This window comes from Mustela nigripes, chromosome 13 (genome assembly GCF_022355385.1).
Source record: "Mustela nigripes isolate SB6536 chromosome 13, MUSNIG.SB6536, whole genome shotgun sequence".
In the NCBI taxonomy this organism is placed as follows: Eukaryota; Metazoa; Chordata; class Mammalia; order Carnivora; family Mustelidae; genus Mustela; species Mustela nigripes.
In genome coordinates, this window is record NC_081569.1 from 30,719,580 (window position 1) to 30,744,095 (window position 24,516).

The following is a 24,516-nucleotide window of genomic DNA, read 5'->3' on the forward strand; positions in this document are numbered from 1 at the left end:
TTTGATTGGATTAAAAAAGTGTATTGGATTTCCAATACTAAATAAAAACATGAAATTGTTTTTTAAAAAGCCATAGAGTTTACAGCATCAACTACAGAAAAGGCCAAACAAGTGTGTACAGAAACCAGGCCCCAGCAGCCCTCCAGGCCCCCCTCCAGCAGGCAACAAGGCAACAGACACGTTTGTTCCAAATCCTCCTGAAGGAAGCTGCCGAGCAGCAGCGCAACTAGGACATTACAAGACACACAATGGTTTAATTTCAAAAATCACAGGAATATGTAAGAAAATGTATTAAACTGTGAAAAGGTGCAATACAGAATAGCTTTCCTTTTTCTTAATTTTAAAAAATCCCCCAACTTTGAACAGTTATTTTATTTAAAAATAGGCCCCTCCCCCCGCCCCCGTTCCGCGGCAGTATCCAGGTGCCGAGGCCCTGAGGTAACACGAGTGTCAGGGTTCGCGGGAGGGAACGCCCCGAATACCGAGCACGTTTCTTTGGGCAAAAGGTAAGACAGCTTCTGGGGAATCTAGCCCTCCTGGTGTCCAGAGTGCTCTCCTCAGGACCAGTTTAAGTGCACTGGTTTTCCAGAATCCCACCTGGCACAGTCCTCTGTGACCGGCTGGCACACGGCGGGACTCCTGGCATTGCACTTCTCATTGCCCCCAAAATAATAAATACAGAGTTCATCTACAAAACCAATATGTGTGAAGACCTCAAAAGGAGAAATAACGACTGTACAAAGGCAAGTGGGGTGTCTGTGGGGCCAGGGAAGAGCCCAGGGCCCCTGGGGCTGGTGGGCTGGGTACCCGCCCGTGGTCTCAGCGGCTGACCTCTTCCTGGCTACAGAAACAAAGCCTGATGCGCCTTCCACACTGCCTTCTGGGGAGTTGGGGGGAGTAGGGGAAGATGCCTGATGGTCAGTCCTGGATTTTGTTAATATTCTCAATATTAAAAAAAAAACAAACCCACCTCAGCTCCTTACCTTTTTAAGACAAAGAACGTAAGGGCTGTTTGCAAAGGCAAAGGGCCTCCCAGCATGTCCCAGGAGCTTCCTGCTACCCGTGCTGATCAGGGGCTTCGCTGAGCTGCTGGGATGGAAGAGGTGGTGGTCCCCTCTGCTGTCCCTGACCCCTGCTACCTCCAGAACAATGTTCAGAAAGGAGTGGAGAGCCTTGGGGGTGCTGCAGCCCCTGCCGGCCTCATTCTTGTGAGTGCTTTCCCTAAGGGGCTCTGAAACACGGCAGCAAGAGCCGGACCGGCCAAGGACAGGAACTAGAGAGAAGCAAGGAGTCCTGTGAGGAAACCAAGTGCCTTTCTTTACCTCCCGCGACCCCCAGGGAACACATGGAGACAGCAGGAAAGGACTCCGTCTTGCCCCCTGACTTTCCGGGAACGGCTGGGGCTCTAGGCCTGCTCCGTGTCACTCCAGAGATCGGAAGTGCAGCACTGGCTCCTCAGCATGGACATTCTCACCAGGATGTGACCCACTCATCAGGGCAGCTAAGTCCTCGAACTCACCTATTGCACAGAAGAATTTTTTAACAAGACCCAAATGAAAGTCCAGTTGCAACTTAGTGACAATAGAGATGGACATGCCAGGACAGGACGAAAAAGAAGATGCTTCCGTTCTCTGCAGGCTTCTGGAAGAAAGCACGACGACTGAAACATTCACAGACCTCAGCAGCCCCTCCACTTCCTATTCCCAACCCCCCGGCCCACCCCCACCCCAATACTTTGAAACTGCACAGAAAGCAACAAATAAGTCTTTTCAATGTTACATTTCATTCAAATAGATCTGTGATCTCACAGTGATGAGAGGAGAAAAGTCAGGCCTTTAATAATTATAATAAAAAATAATAAAAAAGCTTACAAACAGCAATGCAACATTTCCTCCCCCCTCAAAGTGATGGATTAACAGCTGGTAGAGGATGCAATGAATCGGAATTCAAAAAATAAAAACAAAAAACAAGCCAACCCCTGGAACAACCCACACTGTCAATGACTTTCCATACGTAATTCAGACAAGTAGTCAAATGTTAACCACTTGTGGAGAACACCATGAACTCCCTTGGTTTTTCTTTCGAAGGTAAAATAAAATAGGACACAAATAAAACTGTACGTGAATGCCAATGTCTACACTCCATGAAGGTGATGCGGCCGCAGTACAAAGACACAGCCTGACCACAAAATGAAATGTACGGTGCACTTCTTGCCTCTTCCCCGGACACAAAATTTTGGCCCATGGTGCCCAGTCCTGCAGGGTATCAGCAGGCAAAGGGAAGCTGCCTTGATACGGGCTTCTTCCAGGCCGACCAGGAGAAGGCAGGTGGCCGTGCCTGGAGCTGGCCCCACGCAGGGGCGCCGGCTGGTCTGCTCGCTCGCTCTGTGTTCTTAAGTGCTGTCTTAACGTGCTCTGTACAATCCTTGCTTTCCAGGCTCTGTCCCAAGACTTCTCGACCCAGGTCTGCAGTCAGGTCCTGGGGAAGGTCTCATGCTGTCGTGATGGCATTTAGGTCCTTCATTAGTCCTTCCAGGTGGGCCATCTCTTTGGTCAGCTCATCTGGTTCATAGCTCTGGGGAAAGAGAAGGCACATAAGCCATCAGCTCCGCTCCTGGCGCAGAGGAGATGCTCAGAGATGTCTGCTCAAAGTATGAGTGCATCTGTTTCACACCTCTGGGCCTGCACACAACATAGTGTGACCGGCACACTTGCAGGCCACCAGACACACACTCGACATCCTGGCTGGGCTGGTGGCCCAGGAACTTACACTCTCGGAGTCTTCCAGCATCCTTGTGGTCTCCTGCACGTCAGGGGCACTGGGCACCACCACTGGCATCGGAGGCCGGCTCCTTCCTAAGGTCCCAATGGAGGCCGTCTTCACCGAGTGAATGTGATGGTTCAGAGCTGAGGGGAAAGGGTACTATTAGGGGTGTGGCTGAGCTGCTCCCCCAGATCTCATGAAGGCAACTAAGGTCCAGATGCTGCTTCAGGGTGAGGGATGCACCCAGACCCAGTGTGGGTCTGAAAAGGCACTGCACTCAAGGGAAGGAGGGCAAAAGTGGCCAGAGAAACAGTTCCATCTGGCTTTAGAAAATTAGAAGTGTAAGGTAAAAATTCCTTTCATAATAATAAATTTTTGCCTCTGCACTGATGGTATGAAAGCAACAGTGGGTAAAACTGCTGTAGCCTTAGCATAAATTAGGGCAGTGGCACCAAACTGCAAAGTCATTCACGGACATGCCTAACATTAAAAAAAAAAATAAAAATAAAAATAAAGCTGGTTTAACTTAAGATCATCCTTAATGAAATAATAAAAATTACTTTACTAAATCTCCACCTTGATTATACAACCTTTATCCTATGTGACAAAATGGAAAGTATGTATAAAGTACTTCTGTCTACTACACGACGGTGTCTGACTGGAGCTCAGGACTTTTGTGACAGCTTGAGTTACCAGAGGAACTGTGGCTTCTGTCATGAAACACCAATGTCGGTCCAAAGAAAGAATGACAGACATACCAGTTATTCAGACTTGAGCACTGGGCAGACACTTTCTAGATGGTAAATAAAGTAAGCCAGTCACTTCAAGTAAAACAATGGACAGTTTTTATCTCCAATGATAAAATACAAGTTTCAAGTGAAAATTAGAATCTTAAAAAACTTGTATGTGCCACCAAGAGCTTGAGAGCCTCCCAACACTTACAGACTTTGGTGATACTAATAAATGTATTTTTACATTTTGTATAACGAACTGTGTTAAGTTTTGGAGGATCTGTATAACTTAGTGAATCAATATTTTCCAAATGATGTCCAATATCATGCATTCAAAGTACAAGATGGATGGATTTTCATGAAACAGAGTACAAACAGTTCATGGGTATGGCTATATTACATTACAAACAAACCTATAAGAAAATACAACTTCTTGTGTTTTGCTATAGTATTAAAAAAAGAATATCCAGTCTGAAAAGATTACAAAAATACTCTTCCCTTTCCAACTTCCTATCTGTGAGACCACGTTTTCTTCTTACACTTCAACCAAAATAACGTTTTGCAACAGACCGAGTGCAGAAGCAGGTTTGAGAATCCAGCTCCCTCCTATGAAGCTGGACGTTACAGGGATTTGTGAAAATACAAGACAATGTCACTTTTCTTTCTATATTTTTGTTTTGGCAAGTTATTTTTCATAAAAATATGCTATTTATTTTACATGATAGATTTGCTATTTTTAAATGAGTTAATAAAAAAGCTTAAACTTTTCTGTTTTAATTTCTAATACACTAAATATTGGTAGACCTAGCCCATGTAAAGATAAGCTCCTTCATTGTCTCAATAGGTTTTAAGACTATAAAGGGGTCCTGAGACCAAAAAGCTTGAAAACCACTGACTTACTCTAAAACAGACCATCATAACAGATGTGGAGAAGTAGGGATAAGCATGCTTTTCAGGTTAGGTGCTTCGTGGGGACCAGATGAACTTGAGCAATTGACTTCCGTCCCATCTGAAGGGTCCCCTTACTTCCATGTTTTGTCCTCCCCAATCCTTCCCTACCTTGTAGGAACCCTACAGAGGGAGGCATTTTGGGGAGGCTAAGTGGACTACATCTGTTGTCCACACCTATAGCCACTGGATTTTACCACCAAGAATTCTGCACCCAAAACATGATTCAGAAAGTCAGCCCTCACTCCCACAATATTATTCTCTAGTTCATATGCATTGCCCAGGGAGGGGAGCCCACATACTTCTTGAAAGGGGCAATGACTTCCAGCTACTCTGAACTACTAGGATAAGCCTGGAAGGTATTTGCTATTGTCAAAGAGGTGACTTGTGCCACAAGCCAGAGCCAAAGGGTCCCGCCAGTGGTGCTGCTGTCCTCACTCACCTTGCTGGGATAGTAACGGTGTGCTTGGCAGCGCGGGATCATAGGTGGGAGGGCCTGGGGGTGGGATTGCCGGCACAGCAAAGCTCTTCAATGGGTGGGAAGGGCGCACGTGGGCTGTAGGAAGACTCTGGCCTGAATCTTCCTCTTGGGAGCTTGCCAAGTAAGAGGAACTGGTAGCACCTTCAGGGTCCTGGTGATCAGTACAGCATGTTTGAGACGAGGAGGCTGGCATGGTGTCAGTGCTGGGGGTATTTCGAACGGACTCTACAGCAGGAAAGTCTAAATGTTAGCATTTCTTCTACCATTAAACACACGCACATACCAGGGTTCTGGCTACTTCTAAGGGCCTCTGAAATCAGCTCAATAAGCACTCAGGACCAGTGTTAGTCCAAGGGAACATGGATTAGCACCACTGCCAAGGCCAGGTAAGAATGGACTAATTCAAAAGCGTCCCAAACAACTTTGCCAACCAGCTGCTCTGCTGAAATGTTCTCGCCCACACAGCTAAGTGGTCAAAATTTTACAGCATTCTCCTGAGTACTTAGTAGGGAGTAGACATAAAGGTTCCCGGGGCTACTGTCTATTAAGATGTGAATATAAAAGGAGATTAAAAACATCACTCATTGACTGACCGATGGTCTTAGAAACTGGCCTGTCATAGATAACATGTCTGCCTGACAAGCACCAGATGTGCCCAGAAGGCCTGCCAGTTACTACAGAAGAGGCAATGCCACAGGACCTGCATGCCCTTGGGGGACTGTGCACGGCCTCACTAGAGCAAGAGCCCCATGGCTCAAGGGAGACCTGGACAACCAAAGAGTCCAGAGGTCTGAAAATAGCTTTAAGAACATGCCACATAAAGGTGTTTGGGTCCAGAGGGAAAAAAATAGGGGAAGATCAGCCTGGAGAGGGGGACGACTAAGGAAGAACGTGACAGTCTCCAAATACGTGAAGAGGGGTCAGAGTTGTTCCAGAGGCAGCGTGGTGGGATAGAAAAACCACTGGCTTTGGAGTCAGATAAACCTGGGCTATAAATCTGGCATACAATCTGGGTTAACTTGGCAGTCACTGAATCTGGGTCTCTTTCGTCACCTACAAAACAGGGAGGACAACATAATTCAGTGAGGATTGAGATGATGTATGAAATGTGCTGAACACAGGACCTGAATAATTGATAAGGTTCATTTCTTTGTAAATTACTGAGCACTTACTCTGAGCCAGCCACTATGCTGTGTGCTCTACATTCATGAGCTCATTCTATGCTCACAGTAACTCAGAAGGCACCGGGATGTTAGGTGCTGCTCATGGACTCAGAATGGCGAGGGCAGGAGTCCGAATCCCTGCGCCCCAACTCCTAAGCCCATGCTCGGAACTCCCACATTACACTGCCCTTCCATTTCCAATACTACTGGCCCCCTTTAAAAGGAAGCCCTTGTAAACAGTGTGAGCTGGTGTGGACCCACATCGCTAACCTGAGGATGGCTCTGGAGACACCAGCTCAGGGCAAACGAGCCTGTAGAAATCCAACCTCTCCCTGCCCTTGTTACTGAGGTAACATTGAATCTATTCCCTTGGGCTCCCAGGAGACAGGATACCCCAGTCATGAGTGTTAACTTACCCTCAGATTAAAGATCTTGGGTCCCAGGGGTAAGGGACTCACACACCTTCCCCCAGTGTGGAAAGCCTGGCTGTGATAACCCTACTAGGCCTATGTTCACTTCTCATCCTCTCAAGAGGTGCACTGAGGACCTCATTTCTTTGCTTCCTAGAGCCAGCGATAACCACAGCTAGGGAGCTGCTGGTCTTACTCTGTGCAATCCTGGGCTGGGGAGAAGCCGGTTAGAGAGGGGAGTAGGGGGTAGGAGAGAAGCAGCAGACTCCAGCCTGGACCATGTCAGCCTATGTTGGGAGACGGGTCAGGTCAGCTCTGGGCACACAGGTTGCCTCGACTGCCTGACTTTGATGTATAAGCTTCTCAGGGTCCAAGAGGTGGTGGGAAATGTGAAAAAGGAGAATAGTGTTGCCTACCTGAGTCAGAACCCTGGCCTGCTGCCACATACCAGAGCCACCTTGCTGTGTAACTGGAGAGGGCACTGGCCATGTTATATTCCCAGTAAAGGGTGTCACGCGGCTGCCCCACAAGGAAAACTATCCAGTCATTAAGATTTCTCCCTTGCCTAAGGGCCTGCTTCCTGAATGACTTCCCTCTCAGGGTTTAAGACACAAAGTTTACACTGGCCGAGGTCTTGGACAAGTGGAAAGTGCTCTTCCTGTGTCAAGTGGTGGCTCTCTAGGGCAGTGACAGCCCTACTCTGGCCAAGCCCTAGCCAAGCTTAGCCCACATGCATAGGGCTGGTGGCAGCACTGAGCTCCAGCGACCCAGGAAAATATAACGGTGAAAGAATGTGGATTATTTCAAGACACTTGCCCTGTATTCCTGAGCTGTCTTCAGTGACTTTCCCTGTCATTAGTTTACCTTCTTTATGTCCCTCTGGTCATTAAAGTGATGAACCCTATAGTGATACAAATCACTACTTTTCCCTCTCTTCACTGTCTGCCCAAGTTTACTGAGAAAGGAAATTTTAGCAGCATTAGACCACCTGGATCAGGGCGGTGAGGGCCGCTCTGCTCCTTGCCAACCTTCAACCCCCTCCTAGTCAGAGAGGAAGGAAGAGGGGGCTAATCTGATTGAGAAGAGCCTGACCTGCCCTCAGGCAGGCCCACATCCTAGTGGGTGGGATTCTTCTGCCTTAAAAATAGAGAAAGATAGTCAGGACACAAAAACTGCTTTCCAAGAGCAGATCTGGAAGGCTGCTTTCCAGTCTCTGTTCTGTCTGAGACTAGCTCTGTGAGGCAGAATTTGGTTCTCCGGACAATGGCCAGTGGACTGTCTTTCCCTAAAGCAAGGGCCCCAAACCTCGATCTGGAAGGACAGAGCAGGAAGGCCCATTTTGGACACAAGTTTAAGTGGCATTCTCCATTTGGTTTGGAGAGTGCAAACCAAGTAAAGGTTGGGGAGTGGCAACTCTGGGGGTGGGTAGGCATCCCCTTAATAAAGCTGTGATCTTCATTTGATGTTTTGGGTATGTTTCAAATTGATCAAAGCTTAGAGAGGGGGAATGTTATTGGTAACCCAAACTTCTAGCATGAGGTTTTGAGGTACTTTTGAAGTGGAATTCACTTGAAATTCCCTTATTTTCCAGAACGAGCAAAATTTAATTCTACTCATGTTGTAACTATTAACAGACACATTTCAAATGATGGAGAAAGAACATACTGTACATACGAAAAGTTACTAGATTTGCACCTAACACTGACAGGATGGAAGTTAATTTTCATCTAATGAGGATTAACAGTATTTGTTCCACTCCTCCTTGAAACTGTTCAATAATGCTATTTCCTAAGACTTCCAAACTGGGGACATGTTTATCTGGCAATGTATTTCTTTAAATGCACAGCAGTTTTAGGCTCATTTCCTGTTTTTTAGAGATGATGCATGCCTGTGCACCCTCTTCTAGCGTCAGTAATCCTCTGGGCAACTTGAGGTTTACAATGTACACAAAATTCACAGGGCTGTGAATGGCCCCAGCTGGCCTCACTGGCCCTGGATGCATTTCTTACTTTGGGCCACAACAGGAGTACGTATAAGATTTAACATGAGAATTATCTTATGGCTGCCCTATACACCCTCCTAACCACAGAGTAACTGCAAGGGGAAGGCCACATCTCATGTCTGAAAATCATCTCGAATGAGTTTTCCGTTCAGATTAGAAGATTAAAAAATAAACAAAATATGACTGAATCAAGATGCAACTTGATGAAACAAGACATGGTTATGTGATTTGAGTTACTACATTTTTACTAAGAGGACACCTTGCACCGAGCACTTATCAACTTAGGGAGAAAAAAATGGGGGGTGGTGAATTTTATAGAAATCAATCTGAGTCAGTAACAGAAATGTTATGATACATAAACAACACAGAAAAATTCCAAATCCTTCTAGGCAGGGCAAGTCCTTCCCAGTTCAGCTTGCCAACTCTGGGAATGCTTTCCATCTGGGGCTCGAGCCTCATCTCTCACCTGTGGAATTGGCCCTGTCTGAAAGGGACAGGGATGTGCCAACGGGCCACGGGCTGCCCGGGTGGTAGAGATGACTGCGAGCTGGAGAAGCGAGGCTGCTGGAGTGGAAATGATGGTGAGGGTTATCGAGGGGATGGATGGGATGGGCACTAATCACAGCTGTGGATGAACACAAGACAGAGAAGTGCTTAACATGCTTGCACAGACACAGACAAGTCACCGTTCCAGAGCAAAGCCACCCCTGCCCCTCCCACGCAGTACAACCATTCCCTTGGCTTCTGAGGGGCAGCTGGCCGGTGTGAACAATTAGCCATGGATTTCACTTTTTTTTTTAAATCAACATGCTCCTATGCATGTATCTATCTATCTACACACACACACACACACATTCTCTGAGGAATACACACTAAATGTTAATGTGATTATCTTGGGGGATAGCATGGTTAGGAGTTAAAAAAAAAAACTTCTCTTGGTTTATTTGTATTTCCAATTCCTCTACAATAAACATGGATTGCATGAGTTATTAAAAATATCTATTTGAATATGTTACAAAATATAAATCCATATGCAAACAAATGATGATTTAGGTTTCTATCATTTTTTTCTCCTGCTAAAAAAATAGAAATTTCTCTTCCTCTGAGTATATTCCTAGTACGTTCTGTTTTTTTCTTATTGTTGAATGAGGCATGCAATAGGTATTTAGGCTGAATAGACGAGTTTAAGCAGTTTAATCAGTTAATCAGTTTTTCCTATCTTAAAAGGAACGTAAATAGAACTGAACTCGTCTAGCATGAAAAACATGAAACACAGCTCTATGGCACCGTCTCTTAACTGCTTCTAGTCTGGGAGCTCGGCCACATCCATTCACATTTTAAAATATAAATGGTTCTTTCCTAATTGCATCCTTCCTTCTATATTGGCTAAGGAATTAAATTTGCTGCATTTTGCTAACAAATCCAAATTTCCACACAGATATTCCATATATAACTTACTATGAAGACAAAACACTCCTTTAATGAGGCTTCATTATCGATCCTAGAGATGCAAACAAAATCAGAAGCCCAGTTGGGGCTTCTCTTAGGTATTCCCTTAGAGTAGTTTTAGAAACAGAACGTTTAAGACCAGCACGGACAGCTCTAAACCCCTCAAGTAGGAAAAGAGGTGGGGCTGATTAGGAACACAGGGGACCTTTTTTTCCCTCTAAGCAAGGGCTTCACCAACTGTGATAAAACTTAATTAACCTCTGGAGTCTATTAAATGTCTCTGTCACCAAGGATCTCCGTAGATCTTTGTAGGGCCACTCAACATTACTCTAGTGACGAAAAATTCTAGACACTTTTATTCTCCAGCTATTTTCTGCCCTGGCCACTTGCCAGACAGGCAGATGGCACAAGCAACCACGGGCCCTGGAGTGTCACTGCTCCTTCCCTCCTTAAGGTCTGGGGAAAAAACAGGGGCGTTCCCTGCACTCAGAGGCCAGAAGGCTCAGATGGTCCTTAGGGACAAAACACAACTTGGAAAAGCCAGCAGAGGAGATTCAGGGTAATCTGGGAGGCAGCACCTCCTTTAGGGGAAGAGAGGTGGTTTTCCGAAAGGAAGCTTCAGCATCAGTATTTTCTAGAATTAAGGCCAGGGGGAACAGAAGAAACCTCCTGGGCTTTTACCTAGGAAGTACAATGTGAGAAGCATTCTCAGTATGCAGGACTCTAGCACAGAAAAACAGAAGTGACTTTCTCTTTTTAAAGGCATTTCCAGTCTTTCCAAATTGGGTATATAAAAAAGAAGATGATGTGAAAGCACCTCCCTAGAACAAGGCCAGCAGTCACTAGCTGTCAGTTGCCTTGGGTCCTGGCGCTTCTGAGCAAGGCCTTGTACAAGGCTGACTGAACCTCCGCCCAGTGTAGCCAAGTGCTTCCCAGCAGTGCTCAGCTGCTGAAGGCCAGGTGGGTGGCCAGTGGGGCAGACTCCAGGAGATGCAGCCTGAGAAAAAGGACTGGAGCCAGGTGGGGAAAAGGAGATGTCACAGCATACTGGAATACCTGTTTTCAGAATCTTGAATTAAAGAATCCACTCACTCACCCACCTACCGAGCCACAAATTAAATAATACTGTATATTTATGGGTACTCCTTGCCCATCCCCCAAAAAAGAAAATGAAAAAAAAAAAAAAAAACAAAAAAAAACACCTGATACCAACTGGTACAACATATCTTTTCTCCTTAGCACTTAAAAAGAAGCCAGTTTGGGTAAAACTAAAATCTTGTACAAAACAAACAAGTAGTCCTGCTTATCATCCTGCTATACATCAAACACAACTGCAATGGGTTTATCCTTTTCAGACACTTACGTTTTTAGACCTGGGACCCCAGCCAGGGCACCTCTCATAAGAGGGAGACAATGATTTTCCCTGCATGCTTCCAAGTTCAGGCCCTTCTTTTTTCATCATGGTCCCTACTTTGTACAGAAATGACCTGCTAATCAATCAGTCCTTTCTCTTCCAAAGCTGACTTTTAGAATCTAGCATCTACATGTCTGTGCACAGTGAGTGTGACAGTGTGTGTGCATTTACACACCTGGATGTTTCACCAGTTTCCAAGTATAGGGAGCCATGGTTTACTTCTTTGGTGTGTAGGGTATCTGTGACTATTCAAATCTCTGTCACTTGTTGACAGAGAGGTGGCTGAGAGTTCTGAAATGGGATATCTTAAGAAATTAATAAAAAACTCAAAAGCTCATTTAGGTTAAACTGAAAAGTGATCGAGTAGATGCTTTCAGGATTTGAATCTAGGTGTCTGACAGTGCTACAGCTTACTGGGTATCTGTTCAGCTTACAACAAATACTTCTGGTACAGAACTGGAAAAACTTGTTATCAGTAGGTAGGTGGCTTTTTCACTGTAGGATGGCACAGGGGACCCTCACCTGAAAGCCCCACTGTGCTAGCCGGTCAGAATGGCCTCCCTACCTTGAAAACAGTGACAAGGGAGAAGACACAGTAGTTTGAACAAAAGCATTGGTTTGTTCCACTGTTTTTTGGTTTTCAAACTTACTGTGAATTTCAAATATTATTAAAGGAGGCCAAGTAACTTTTATGTTTATCAAAGTGAAGCATGGTAAATTAAGGTTGAAAAATTTTGTTTCAAAAACTCTGTTCTGTAAACTTAAAAATCCTCTAAAATATAAAGTCAGTTAATTAAAAAAATGACAGGTGTCCATCAACACTGAATGTGTGTCAGGAAGTCTAAGGAATACTGTGACATCCAGCTATCCTTAGCTCCAGCCTAGAATGACGCTTCTCCACCCTCCTGTACAGATGCCGTGCTTACTGTTAGGGAGACTGGTTACTTCTCTGTTCCTGGGAGACTGGGGTAGTTGGCTTTTTAGCTTATTTATCTCAAGAAAGATATAAATTGCAAAATACAAAAGTGTCTGGTATTTCTTGCCAAGATGCCAAAGCCTCAGTGGGTCATCTTTTGTGTCAGGATCACATGAAGTCAAAGACATCATTTGTAGTGGCTCCCCAGGACAACTGGGTAGACTGGCAGCACAGGGGAAATGAGAGGTTTCACTTACGCTGGGGTGGCTGGGAGTCAAAGGGCATCATCATTTTTGGTCTCATTCCCCGCCTTCCAGCCAGTGTAGACATGCTGTCCTCTGATTCATGCCCTAGACAGCAAATATGGACGTTAGTTATAAGCGTGTGCCCCAGGCCACTAAGCAGCCTCAGTGGTAAAACACTCCCAGTGGAGGGGTCAGAACTCGCAAACAATATAATGGGGACAAGATGATTCTGCAGGAAGTGAAAAACAAGGAAAATGATCAGGAGCCCATTAGAGGAGTCTCTGCTGAGAGTCAGTGCAGTTGACATAATGTCGCCTACCATGCTTCAGTCTGGAGTTTGAGTGTCCAGACCAAAAACATTCTGACCACCACAAAGAGAGGCAGACTCTAAAGGAAGGGAGAGGATGAAACGTACAGACATAGGCGAGGTTGTCTCAAATGCTTCGGTATCAAGTTGCTGACACCTGAGAAGAGACCTAACGGATCTAGAAGGCTGTCTCATCTGGGCACGGAACCTCTCCCCAGTAACAAGCTATGTTTTTCCAAACTATCTATTCTTTATCAGATGTTGACCAAATCTCACAATACACATTTCTTTAAACCTAACCTCACGTAGGAATCGCCAAATTCAGGCAACTGTAGGAAATGGAAAATGATTTAAATGGAAATAGTTCTCCCACATTTGGGGACAATCTGCACCTCTGTAAGAATTCCGCCTTTGATGGATGTTGCTGTCCATGGAATTGTCAACTGGTGTGATATCTTGAGAGTTACGAGGAATTGGAGTATCAGTCATGATGGGGTTTGGGTCTGGAGACTTATCGATGGGTTTCAGCTCCAGTCTCTCATGATGGATCCAGAGGTCCGGGGGTTTGACATCTTTGGAGTTCCCTTTGTACTTGTGGGAGCCATTCACTGATTTGCAAGCAGCTCGCTTCCTAGGCAAAAATTTAAGAGGGTTTTTTTTTTTTTTAAAGATTTTATTTATTTGACACAGAGAGAAATCACAAGTAGGCAGAGGGGCAGGCAGAGAGAGAGGAGGAAGGAGACTCTCCACTGAGCAGAGACACCAATGCAGTGCTCAATCCCAGGACCCTGAGATCATGACCTGAGCCGAAGGCAGAGGCTTTAATCCACTGAGCCATCCAGGTGCCCCACGTGGGTTTCTATTTATTTATTTATTTGACAAGCAGAGAGTGAGGAGGAAGCAGGCTCCCTGCTGATCAGAGAGCCCGATGCGGGGCTTGATCCCAGGACGCTGGGATCATGACCTGAGCCGAAGGTAGAGGCTTTAACCCACTGAGCCACCCAGGGTTTCTTTTTTTTTAAGTAGCTCTTTTGAACTTATTTGTGAAAAGGCTTGAATGATTAAAACCGCCCTTCTGAGAGATGCCTTAAGTAAAGGCAGAAACTAAAAACACACATACAAAACAACAGAAGACGGGAAAGAAGTTTACTTTTGTGAACAGTAAATGTATCTCTGCTTTGTCCACACATATTTCAAGATACATAAAAGGGCATATTTGACTACTGCATTGTGACTTTTTTTTTTATTATCAGCAGACTAGACAGCATTTTAAAATTAAGTTGTCTCTAAAGCAGAAGGTTTCTCAACTTCCAATTAATATAGCGAGAACACTAATTAGAAATATAACATTGGAGTAGAGGTGGAGTCTATGGCTCATAAAAGAGGAAGGGAACATTTCAGGGAACCCAAATCTAGGACTACCAAATGAATAAAAATGAAAAATGGATGACAGCGCCTACTTCTCTGTGCCTTAATTTCTCTATTCACTCACTCACACTCACTTATCCACTCAATAAGCATTTATTAGGTACCCACTGTATGTCAGACAATCCCTGTACTGGACTGCTGTGCCCTCAGCATTTCTGGTCAAGTGAGGAAGACAGATGTTGATCTCATTATTTTAAAATATTCTGAGCTTAATGAAATGCCAAGTGTTATAGTTATTTTTTAATAGTTGGCATAAGGTAGCTAGGACAAAGCTGGAGAAAGAAGTGACACTGAAGTTAAGACTTAAAGGAGGAAGGGAAGAAGATGCTTTGCAGGTGATTAAATCAGCTTATGTCAAAGCCTTGAAGCAGAACACAACAGCCTGGTATATCAGAGGGCCCGTAAGAAGTCCTGAGTAGCAGAAGCACAGTGAACAATGTGGAGAATGATGAAATGATGCTGCAAAGGTAGCCTAGATCATGAAGAGCTTTTGGAGACCTGCCAAGAGTTTGACCTCCATCTATGAGATGAGAAACCACTATGTGGTTTTAAGCAGAAGAGTAAGGAGACCAATTCTGAGTTAAACAATTATTCCAACTGTGGTATGAAGAATGGATTTATGGGGTGGGGGAAAGAATAGGAGACTAGTTAGGATACTACTGCACCGGTCTTAGCCATGACTGACAGTGGTCTAGGACAGTGGAATGGAGAGAAGAGGCAGATGTGCCATCTATTTAGGAGGCAGAAATGACAAGACTTGGTGAATAAATGATGTGGGGTGGGGCGGGAGCATAGAAGCAAGAGTTTGAAGCTAAGTCATTTACTCATATTGTAATTAATGGAGGTAGAAGCAGGCTTGACAGAAAAGATTATAAATTCTGTCTTGAACATGGTGAGTGCCCCTGAGACATTCAAGAGAAAACGTAGAAGAGGCAACAGAATGTGCAAGTCTGAGACTCAGAGAGTGGCTTTGGCCAGAGATAGAAACACAGAAGTAACTGGAATGCAGACAGTAAATGAAGCCATGGGAGTAGACAGCACTGGGGGGGGGAGCATAGAGAAGTAAGTCTAGGATCAGGTCCCGAGGAAGGTCTGATGGCTGGGTAGATAATGAGGATATGTGAAAAAGAACATACAATCATGACATACAGGAGAAGAGAGTATTTCATGAAGGAAGGAGTAGCTGAGTTAAAAATACTGCTGAGAGATTAAGATAAGGACAAAAAAAATGTCTCCTGGCTTTAACAATATGGAGGTCATCGGTCCTCAGCAAAAGCAATTCGGTGAAGTGGTAGGAGCAGAATCCAGATCGTCAAGAAATGAAGCATCAGCAGGCAATGAAAGAATGCACGAGTATATACAGTAATCAAGAGATTCTGTGGTGATGGGAAGGATGGCTTTGTAAACAGCTAGTGGGGAGTAGAATATGGGTTGTAATTATAATGATTTAAGATAAAAGAGGTATAAGCACACTTACTTGCTGAAGAGACAAAGCTAAGAGAGTGAAAGGTTAGCTGTGTGGAGGGGAGAACAGCAAGTATAAGTTCTTAGAAAGATGAGAGCCACTGAGATCCAGAGGGTTAACGGAGAACTGGCTTCCGGTAGGAGGAAGTACACTGAAGGAGGTTTTGGATCATATGGTGGTACCTGGAGGTAGTTCTCATCTGCTAAGGTTGAGGTAGCGAATGAGGAATGTGTTGAGAAGCACTAAGGGGCTAGGCCATAAATACTCAGTCAGCTTTGAATTTTAAGTGTCCATAAGCAGCTATAATTGAAATGGGAGATACTTCCTCAGAGGGGAAAACAAGTATGAAGAAAAGCTCATACATATTTTTCAGTGGTTCATGGAATGGCTGGAAAGATGGTCATTGGGAAAGGGAGAGGAGAAGCCCCATGAAGACTCGACACAATTCTTTTAAGCAAAAGGACCCAAATCTGTAGGATTTGCAGATTCAAAGGACAGAGCCTATTACTAACTCACTTTTCTACCTCTCAGTCTAAAGAATAAGTGCTTCTTTAAATTTACTTTTAATTTTAAATCCCCAAAGCACTAAGGAATTCCATCACTTTGTTTTTTAGATTCTTTTAAATAAAGATATCAAGATTTCTGAAACTAGATATAAAACCAAGTTCATAAAAGTAGATACATTTGAAATGCTGAACAAAGAAGCCTGCAGACAAGTTCTAGAGTAGAAATAACATCACTGCTGATGTGTTTAAGGGAAACAGTTTTCCATATCAAAAGGAGACAGGGAGAGGTTTAAGAAGCAGTGACCAGAAAGTTTATAAAAGGAGCCCCCTGCTCCCTTGGGAAACAGATGCAATGCAATCTATGGTAAGCTATTTTGTTTGGGCAAAAGAAAAATTAAACACCTCACAAAAACATACACAAAGTGACATAAAGCCATATCCAGTGGCAATGACAGGGCAATCTGTACTTGTCCTCTATACTGAAAACAAACATATTTATTGTCATTAAACACATGCATTGTCTTGCCTTGGGCAGACCAAGTCTGAGGGATAATCATAAACACTGACGTGAACTTGCCTTTCTCTTTTATGGAGCAATATCTCCATCTTATCATCTTTTAGGACCCACCAATTAAAGTCATTTTATTGCCCACACGTGTTTTTTGCTATTAGGGGTAACTCAGGAATCTTTTTATTTTTGGTATTCTGTCTTGCTGGCCAGATGCTGTATGTGAGGTGAAAGTTGTCTAGGGTCAGGGATCCTCTTAAGTTAGGAGCATAGGCTGTTATCAAACAATCTTATAACTGAGTCACCTTGCTATCTGCTCTAGACAATTACCACAACTCTCAACATCCCAGAGGAGTTCAGGGCTCACAGTCATTTGACCCCTCTGCTAATTTGATATGCCAATTATAAATGAGACTATCTTATTCACAAAATCAGTATTCTCCCCCCCACCTGCCAGTCCTAAGCTTTCACACTTGGTAGCACTTCTTGAAAAAAAATTTTTTAAGGATTTAAAAATTTATTTTAGAGAGAAACTCAAGCAGACTCTGCACTGACTGTGGAGCCTGACGTGGGGGCTCGGTGTCACAACTCTGAGATCATGACCTGAATTGAAATTAAGAGTCGGAGGCTCAACCATCTGAGACACCCAGTCACCCCTTGAAAAATATTCTTAAATTAGATGTAGAATAAGAGGTCTATGGTCCTCTTCCATTTCAGGTGGCATCTGTGCCATGAAAAAGCCTGTAAGAATGCCCCTAAACTCCTGGGTGTCTGGCTCACCATGTGCTTACACAAACAGTACTCCAAAGCAGCTACCGGCAAGGCTGGACACGGTCCACTTCCCTCTCCAGACCTCTCCTCTCCCCTCTGTGACTCAAGAGGTTGAGTTAAATGACCTCTACCTGCCTTACTTGGCAACCTGCTCCTGGTTTCTGATGGGTCTGGCTGAGTGAAGACACAGGCAAGAGATTGGAGAGTAGCAGGTGTTTTTAATCCTGTCCCCTCCCTGCAGCACTAGAGGCTGGCAGAGGACACCTTCCTCCCACCACACCCAGCTCCTGTCAAGAAGCCCTTTCCTACTGCTTCAGACGTCTGAACATGGCTCTCTGTTCTTCAGAAAGACCTCTTGCCCTCTCAGGCCTAAGGGTGACAGTGGCCTATCATGGCTGCTGGTCCTTGAACATCTCTACCTTGTCTCCTAGCCCTACCTGTGACTCTGTAAACAGTCCCCTCATTAAACTTCCTTCCCCCGTTTTGAGTATGCACCTTTTTCCTGCCAGAACACCAATACACATTTATAAGAAGAGCCATTCTGCATTTCACTTACAAATATTTAAAACATCATTTTTCGTGCACAGGTAACCTTCAACTATATGGGACTGAACTCTGGGGAGTCCGTTTACACGCAGACTTTTAAAAAAGTTTTTACTTAAATTCCAGTTAATATACAGTGTAATATTAGTTTTGGGCGTACCATATAGTAATTCAACACATCCATACATCATCGGCTCCTCACAAGTGCCCTCCTTAATCCCCTTCACCTCTTTCACCCACCCCCTGCCCACCTCCCTTCTGGTAGCCTCAGTGTGTTCTCTGTAGTTAACAGTCTCTTTCTTGGTTTGCCTCTTTTTTTCCCCCTTTGCCTATTTGTTTTGCTTAATTTCTACAAGAGTGAAAAATCACATGGTATTTGTCTTTCTCTGAATGACTTACTTCACTTAGCGTAATACTCTCTAGCTCCATCCAGGTAGTTGCAAATGGCAAGATCTCCCTCTTTTTTATGGCTGCGTATTTCAGTGTGTGTGTACACACACACACACACTCACTACATCTTCCTTTTTTCCTCCTCATATCCAGGGTTAGAGTTGGGGCCAGCAAGAGGGTATGTGCCTAATATCCTGCAATTGAGAGACCTCTCTAGAGGGTTACAGGTAGGGGTTAGGGTTTGGGCTAGTGTATGTACCTGACACTCTATAGTTCAGAGATCTTGCCAGAGAATAAAACCCCAGACTTCTCCTTGGGCAGTAAGAGACATGCAGCCATCTACTGGGCTGAGGCAAAGAAGGGATTTGGGGGCTCTAAATATGCTTTAACAGATATTCAATTTTTCTTTCTGTTTTTATCTTTACCTTTACGTCCATTTTCAGAAATACCACCAATTCTTAAATATTTGGGGGTCTTCTCCAGAATAACTGGGCTGCTTCTCAGCTTTTCTTATCATGTGTTCAGGAACCCACTTTCCAGATGTAGGATTAGGGTTAATGCTTGGTATCCATGTGTGGACTCTTTTTGATAAATACAGTATAGCACTGTAAATGTATTTTCTCTTCTTATGATTTTCTTAATCACTCTCTTTTTTCTAGCTTTCTTTTTTGTAAAAATAAAAAAAATTTTGTCTATAATATATATTACATATGTGATATATAATATGTATTACATATAATATATAACATACAAAATAGGTGTTAATAGTTTATCAGTAAGGCTTTCAGTCAATAGTAGGCTACTCATAGTTTGCAGAAGTCAAAACTTAAAATTTATATGTGGATTTTTGACTGCATGGGGGGTGTCAGCACCCCTAATCCCTACATTGTTCAAGGGTCAACTATACTGAATGTTTAATCTCTTTGTACAACTCCAATTACAGAAGTCACAGAGGAACAAAAGAATAGATAACAAAAACCATGGGCCACATTTGGGGCTCCTTACTTTTTCTGGTGAGAGGTGGTGCGCCTGGTGCAAAAGACAGCAATGACCACAACCACCACAATGGTGACAACACCAACAGAAACAATGATGACCAGCAGCATGCTACTGTCCAAGGGAGAGGTGGGACTTCCATGCGGGCTGTTACTACCTGTAGAGGGAAAACCGGTACGTCTGTTAGAGTTCGAGAATTCAAAAAATGCATACACTCAGAGTATGGAAACTTCATGTGAGAGTCTCTGTAATACATTCATTGCCTTGGATACAAGTGTCTCATGCAATCTACAGAGCCAAGTTTATGTGCTATGTACAGTTCTTAACACAGTGTCTTGCACAAAGCTGTGTTTAGTGATGGCTTCCTGAATTAAAGTAAACATTATACTTGGACAAATGAAGGGCCTGCCCCCCGCCTGGTATCTTATGTCATATTATGCATAAATTTGTCTTATAAAGCATCATTTGTAAATCATTTAGATCATGATTTTCAAAAGCATTTAAGAAATGTACATTCAGAGAAAGCTAAGTTCTTCTCCACATTCAGATGTCTGAGATCACAAAAATTACTTGAAAAATACAGTCTGGGAAAAGAAAAAGAAAAATACAGTCTGCTTTTATAAATATAGTCTTTGCAAAGTTAATTCTCTTAATCAGTTTCAGGAAAGAGTAGATCTGTACATATGCATTAGTCTGACAAATATTAACTGAGTAGTTACTATGTGCCAGGCATTGTTCTAGGTACTAAGGATGCAAGAGTGTACAACAAAGATATGATTGCTGGGGTACAGGCAGAAAATAAACAAGAAATTATTAGTAATAACTGCTAAGAAAAAAATAAAATGACGGGATATGATACAGAGTGGGTGGCCATTTTAGACCGAGTGGTTGGAAAAAACTTCTCTGAGGAAATGGCATTTGAGCTGAGATTTGAGTGACAAGAAAGATCCCACCATGCGAAGATCTGGAGGAAGAATGTTCACGAGAGACGGAACAGCTAGTGGAAGGATCCTAAGGCAGGAATGAGCTTGGCAGGGAAGGGAAGAGAAAGGCGGCAATGTTGCTCAAGCAAGGGGAGAGAAGCAAAGTTAGAGGAAAGAGAGTGAGCACGAAAAGGCAGAGGCCAGATCACTGAAGACCCTGAGGAAACTTAGCTTCTTTTTCTTCCTGTTTTATTTCCTCGTTGCTTACAGGATGAGGGCCGTTTTGTATCAAGGCCTCTTGTAATCTAGCTGTATTCGAACTCTTGTTCTTCTATTTTCTGAAACACATTTCTTCCCTTCCCACCTCGTTATAAAAGTCACACATGCTCATTTATAAAACATGGGAAATCCCACCACACGGCTCTGACTGCCATTGACAGCTGATATCTTTCTTTCCAGCTATTCTCTCTCCTGTTCAACAGTCAGAGCTGCCTTACCAAGTAATGAGTATTTAGTTTCTAGAAATGTTTAGGAAGAATCTTTCTACAAGTCTGGGAGACTGGGGAAGAAATCCCTAACATGAAGCTATGGCTTGGGAATCTGATTCCCAAATACAACCCTGGTTTATAAACTTTTTATCTAATTCAAGGTGTACTTAGAGTGGGAGCCCCTTCCATAACTGCATTAGCTGACCTCCCAGCTTCTGGTCGTATGGCTTTTATAGGCTACATCTAAGCACAGTGCTAAAATCTGGGCTGATTTAGGAGGGCTTGAGAGCTTCTTCTTCTCCATTTGGTTTAATTGTTTTTATTCCTCATTTCTGAGAAAAAAAGTAAGCAGATAGACAACTTAAATTGTACATACTGAACTTTAATAAAACATTTTTACATTTGGGAAAGACTACAGAACTAGGGGCCAATAAAGTTAGACCATACTGGGCCTTTAACTGAAAAGCTTTTATTAAGAACAGTGCTGAGTTATTGGGCAGGGTGTGTGGTGGGGAAGGCCCTGCATTCAGAGCTGGGGAGCTGGGGCGTGGGGGCCTGCAGAGGTGGTGGTGGCAGCTCTCCCCTGCCAGAGATGAATTCCCACTTAACTATATCTGCCCTCTGGCTTCTGAGAGGACTGAAAGCTCCCATTAAGACAGGGTGAGAGCGAGCTGCCGAGGGAGCAGGTCCTGCCAGGGACATTATGACAGGCCATTTCTCAAGCCTCATATGGGCTACTGCAATAGCTGCTTAACCACTCTCTCTGACTTCATTATCTCAGCCCCAACTCTTTCTTCATTCACCAGAGTCGTAACAGTCGGTACTCAAGGAACGGAGATCACAGCTCACCCGTGGTACAAGGTGTCTTACACATGCTATGAGCAGGGTGAAGCCCACATTTTGCAGCAATGGTACCTGAGCTTCTGGAAGGTTGGTTCTAACCTCCACCTCATCTAATTCGAAAATCTCCAGCCTGCCTCCAGGCAGTGTGATCCCTGAAGAGAGCTGGCTGGTTTTGGCGGCCATGCATTTGCACATGCTGTTGGTGCTTCCTGAAATGCTCAACACCCCTTGCCCCGTGACATTTAGCCATCTTCCACGCATCCTTTCATATCTGGGTCAGACTTCCCCTCTTCTGTGAAGCTTTCCCTTTCCAGTTGCTTTGTTACTCACTGCTTTTGCTCCCATACATAGCCTGTTACATTGAACCTGAACCTTCATAAACATGGGTGAATGAATGAATGTATAAATGAAAAACAAGAAAACAGCTGCTTTCCTCACAGCCTTGAATATTATACCATGGACTGCACATAAATACAACACACGCATTCTAGGAGGAAAAGTGCAGAGTCCTAGAACTCAGCCTAGGACTCAGATTCCCATATCTGGTACAGAACCCCAGGCCTACTAGGCTGTGTGTGACAGTGGAAACGTCACAATCAGGAGTCGGAAGCCCTGGATTTTGGTTCTAGGACTTCCATAATTAATGGGTGGGTTTAGGCACATTACTTCTCCACTGAGTCTCTCTTTTTTTTTATTAAAGATTTTTATTTTTATTTAGTTATTAGGCAGAGAGAGAGAGAGAGAGACCATAAGTAGGCAGAGAGGCAGGCAAAGAGAGAGGGAGAAACAGGCTCCCCATTGAGCAGAGAGCCCGATGCGGGGCTCGATCCCAGGACCCTGGGATTATGACTGGAGCCAAAGGCAGAGGCTTAACCTACTGAGCCACCCAGGCGCCCCTCCACTGAGTCTCTTAATGTGTAAAATGGGAATATCTGTTCTCTGTGCTTTACAGTGTTATGAAGATCAAATATAATTTCGGGTGTGAAAGTAACTTATAAATAGTGAAGTTCTGTAGAGAAGTAGGTGCCATCATTTAAGGAGTTAGAAGGCACCAGCTCTTAAGCTGGCTAGGAGAGTGGGAAGAATTTTTTAGAATTCCCAAATTAAAACACTGTGGTAAGCAGTGTGGACAGTAAGTCATGAAGCATTTCTTTGGCTTATTCTAGGTGATAGATAATCCCATTAGAGGGCTTATTTTTGAGAACAAGATTCTAATTCTTTTCTAGAGGCAGGCAGTGGCACAAAGGAAGACTCATTTGTTTAGAACTAATCTTACTTTAAGTTGGGTATGTGGGGGAAACGATCTTACTTATGGATAATGAATGGGTTTACAGTAGTTTAGCAGACTTTTGCCCCAAAATGCCTAAAGTTAATTCTACTGAATAAAAGAAAATAGGTTAACATGGTATAACCCACCACAGAGAAAACTACAAAAGACATTTCGAAATTCAAGCAAAACCATGTCATGCCCACAGGGGGGCAAAAAAGCTTTACCGCTCATTGGAGGTTTGTAGTCGGATCCTAGGTCTGGCAGCCGGCTTCCTTTTCCTGCAGACCCTGAGGCTGAAGGAGAAGAAATCATGTCAGTAATGACCCAAGCCATTGGTGGGATGAGTCGACTTCACAGCTAGTGAATGTTTTCTACAAAAAAATTATTTTCAGTCTACTCTGTCCATGAGGAAATGAAGTAGCACATAAACAACAGGGCACAAAATGGGCTGTGCAAAGCAAACTAAGGTATAGCTTTCTATGCAATGAGGCATCTGAAAGGCTGTATCCCTTGGGCCATGGCTGTATCTAGTGTGGAAACAGACTGCCACTTGCTATTCACATGGTGGGAGCACACACATTTCTCTCGCCCAGGAAACAGTTCCTGCAAGACCACTCAGAGCACTTTTGGCAAAAGTAGCTTCTCTCAGAAAAGGAATCAAGGGACCAGTTAGGCTGACTTCTGCATTATGGAAGTGGACTTTTCTAAAGGACTTGGCTATGTTGATCTCCTAGTAGGTGTCAGTAGTGTTTGGATTTTCCCCCCAAATTATAAAGCTGCCTTTTCCAATATAAGGATACCCTAAGCAGGAGCAGGAAGGTATGTGGAAGTTCAAATCGGTTCTTGGTTCCTGCTCAGTTACCCAAATACCCAAGGATGGAAAAACAAAGTCTTCCCTCTTGTTGCTCACCAAGATACCATCTCCTAATTCACTGTCATAAAATATAATGAGTGAGGCTGCTGATCTTGGGCTTGGGACCACCTCACAAACAGACTTCATAAAACACAAAGATCAGGTTTTTTTTTTTTTTTTAGTAATTTGTATTCTTGGTCCTGAACTTTATGCTTCACATTTATAGGAAAAGTTGCTTGGGAAAAGCAAATAGAAGGAATCCTTTCCCAATACAGCAAAGGCATTCGTCAATCCAACGTTTGGATTCCTCCTGAAGAAGGTGTGAAAGAACTGTGAAGTCAAAGCTGCTCATGGTTAACAGAGCACACTGCCTGCATTGAATACTGGTCTACCACGTACTGGACTTCTGGCAAGTTATTCATTATTCTTGAGTCTCAGTTTCTTCATCGCAGAACAGCAATAATAATGGTATCTACTTCACAAAACTGTGTTGAAGATTAAATGGAAATTTACTCCTATAAAATATTCTGAATACTGCCTGACACACAGCCAATGTTCAACAAATGTTAGCTACTATTATCACATATATAATAAAGTTTTAGGGAAGAACATCACCTTTCTCTTTGCAGAGGCACAGAGCATGAAGCTTCAGAAAACACTTATAAATAATTATTTCTACAAATAAAGCTTTACTAGAAATACA

General features: G+C 43.7%; 1 protein-coding gene across 9 annotated transcripts in view; it reads right to left on the bottom strand.

The window, feature by feature from the left end:
- Positions 1–24,516, bottom strand: part of NEO1 (neogenin 1) — a 237,766-nt gene continuing 213,250 nt past the window's right edge. For 6 of the 9 annotated variants that reach the window (XM_059371881.1, XM_059371879.1, XM_059371880.1 and 3 more), the window contains 8 exons: positions 23,185–23,253; positions 19,446–19,593; positions 13,222–13,460; positions 12,535–12,627; positions 8,965–9,123; positions 4,885–5,148; positions 2,770–2,906; positions 1–2,574 (listed from right to left, as the gene is read on the bottom strand). In XM_059371881.1, the coding sequence (XP_059227864.1) occupies positions 2,491–2,574; positions 2,770–2,906; positions 4,885–5,148; positions 8,965–9,123; positions 12,535–12,627; positions 13,222–13,460; positions 19,446–19,593; positions 23,185–23,253 (1,193 nt within the window). In that variant the 3' untranslated portion in view covers positions 1–2,490. The remainder of the gene's footprint in view (positions 2,575–2,769; positions 2,907–4,884; positions 5,149–8,964; positions 9,124–12,534; positions 12,628–13,221; positions 13,461–19,445; positions 19,594–23,184; positions 23,254–24,516) is intronic. The other 3 variants (XM_059371883.1, XM_059371882.1, XM_059371884.1) reach the window with 2 other exon arrangements.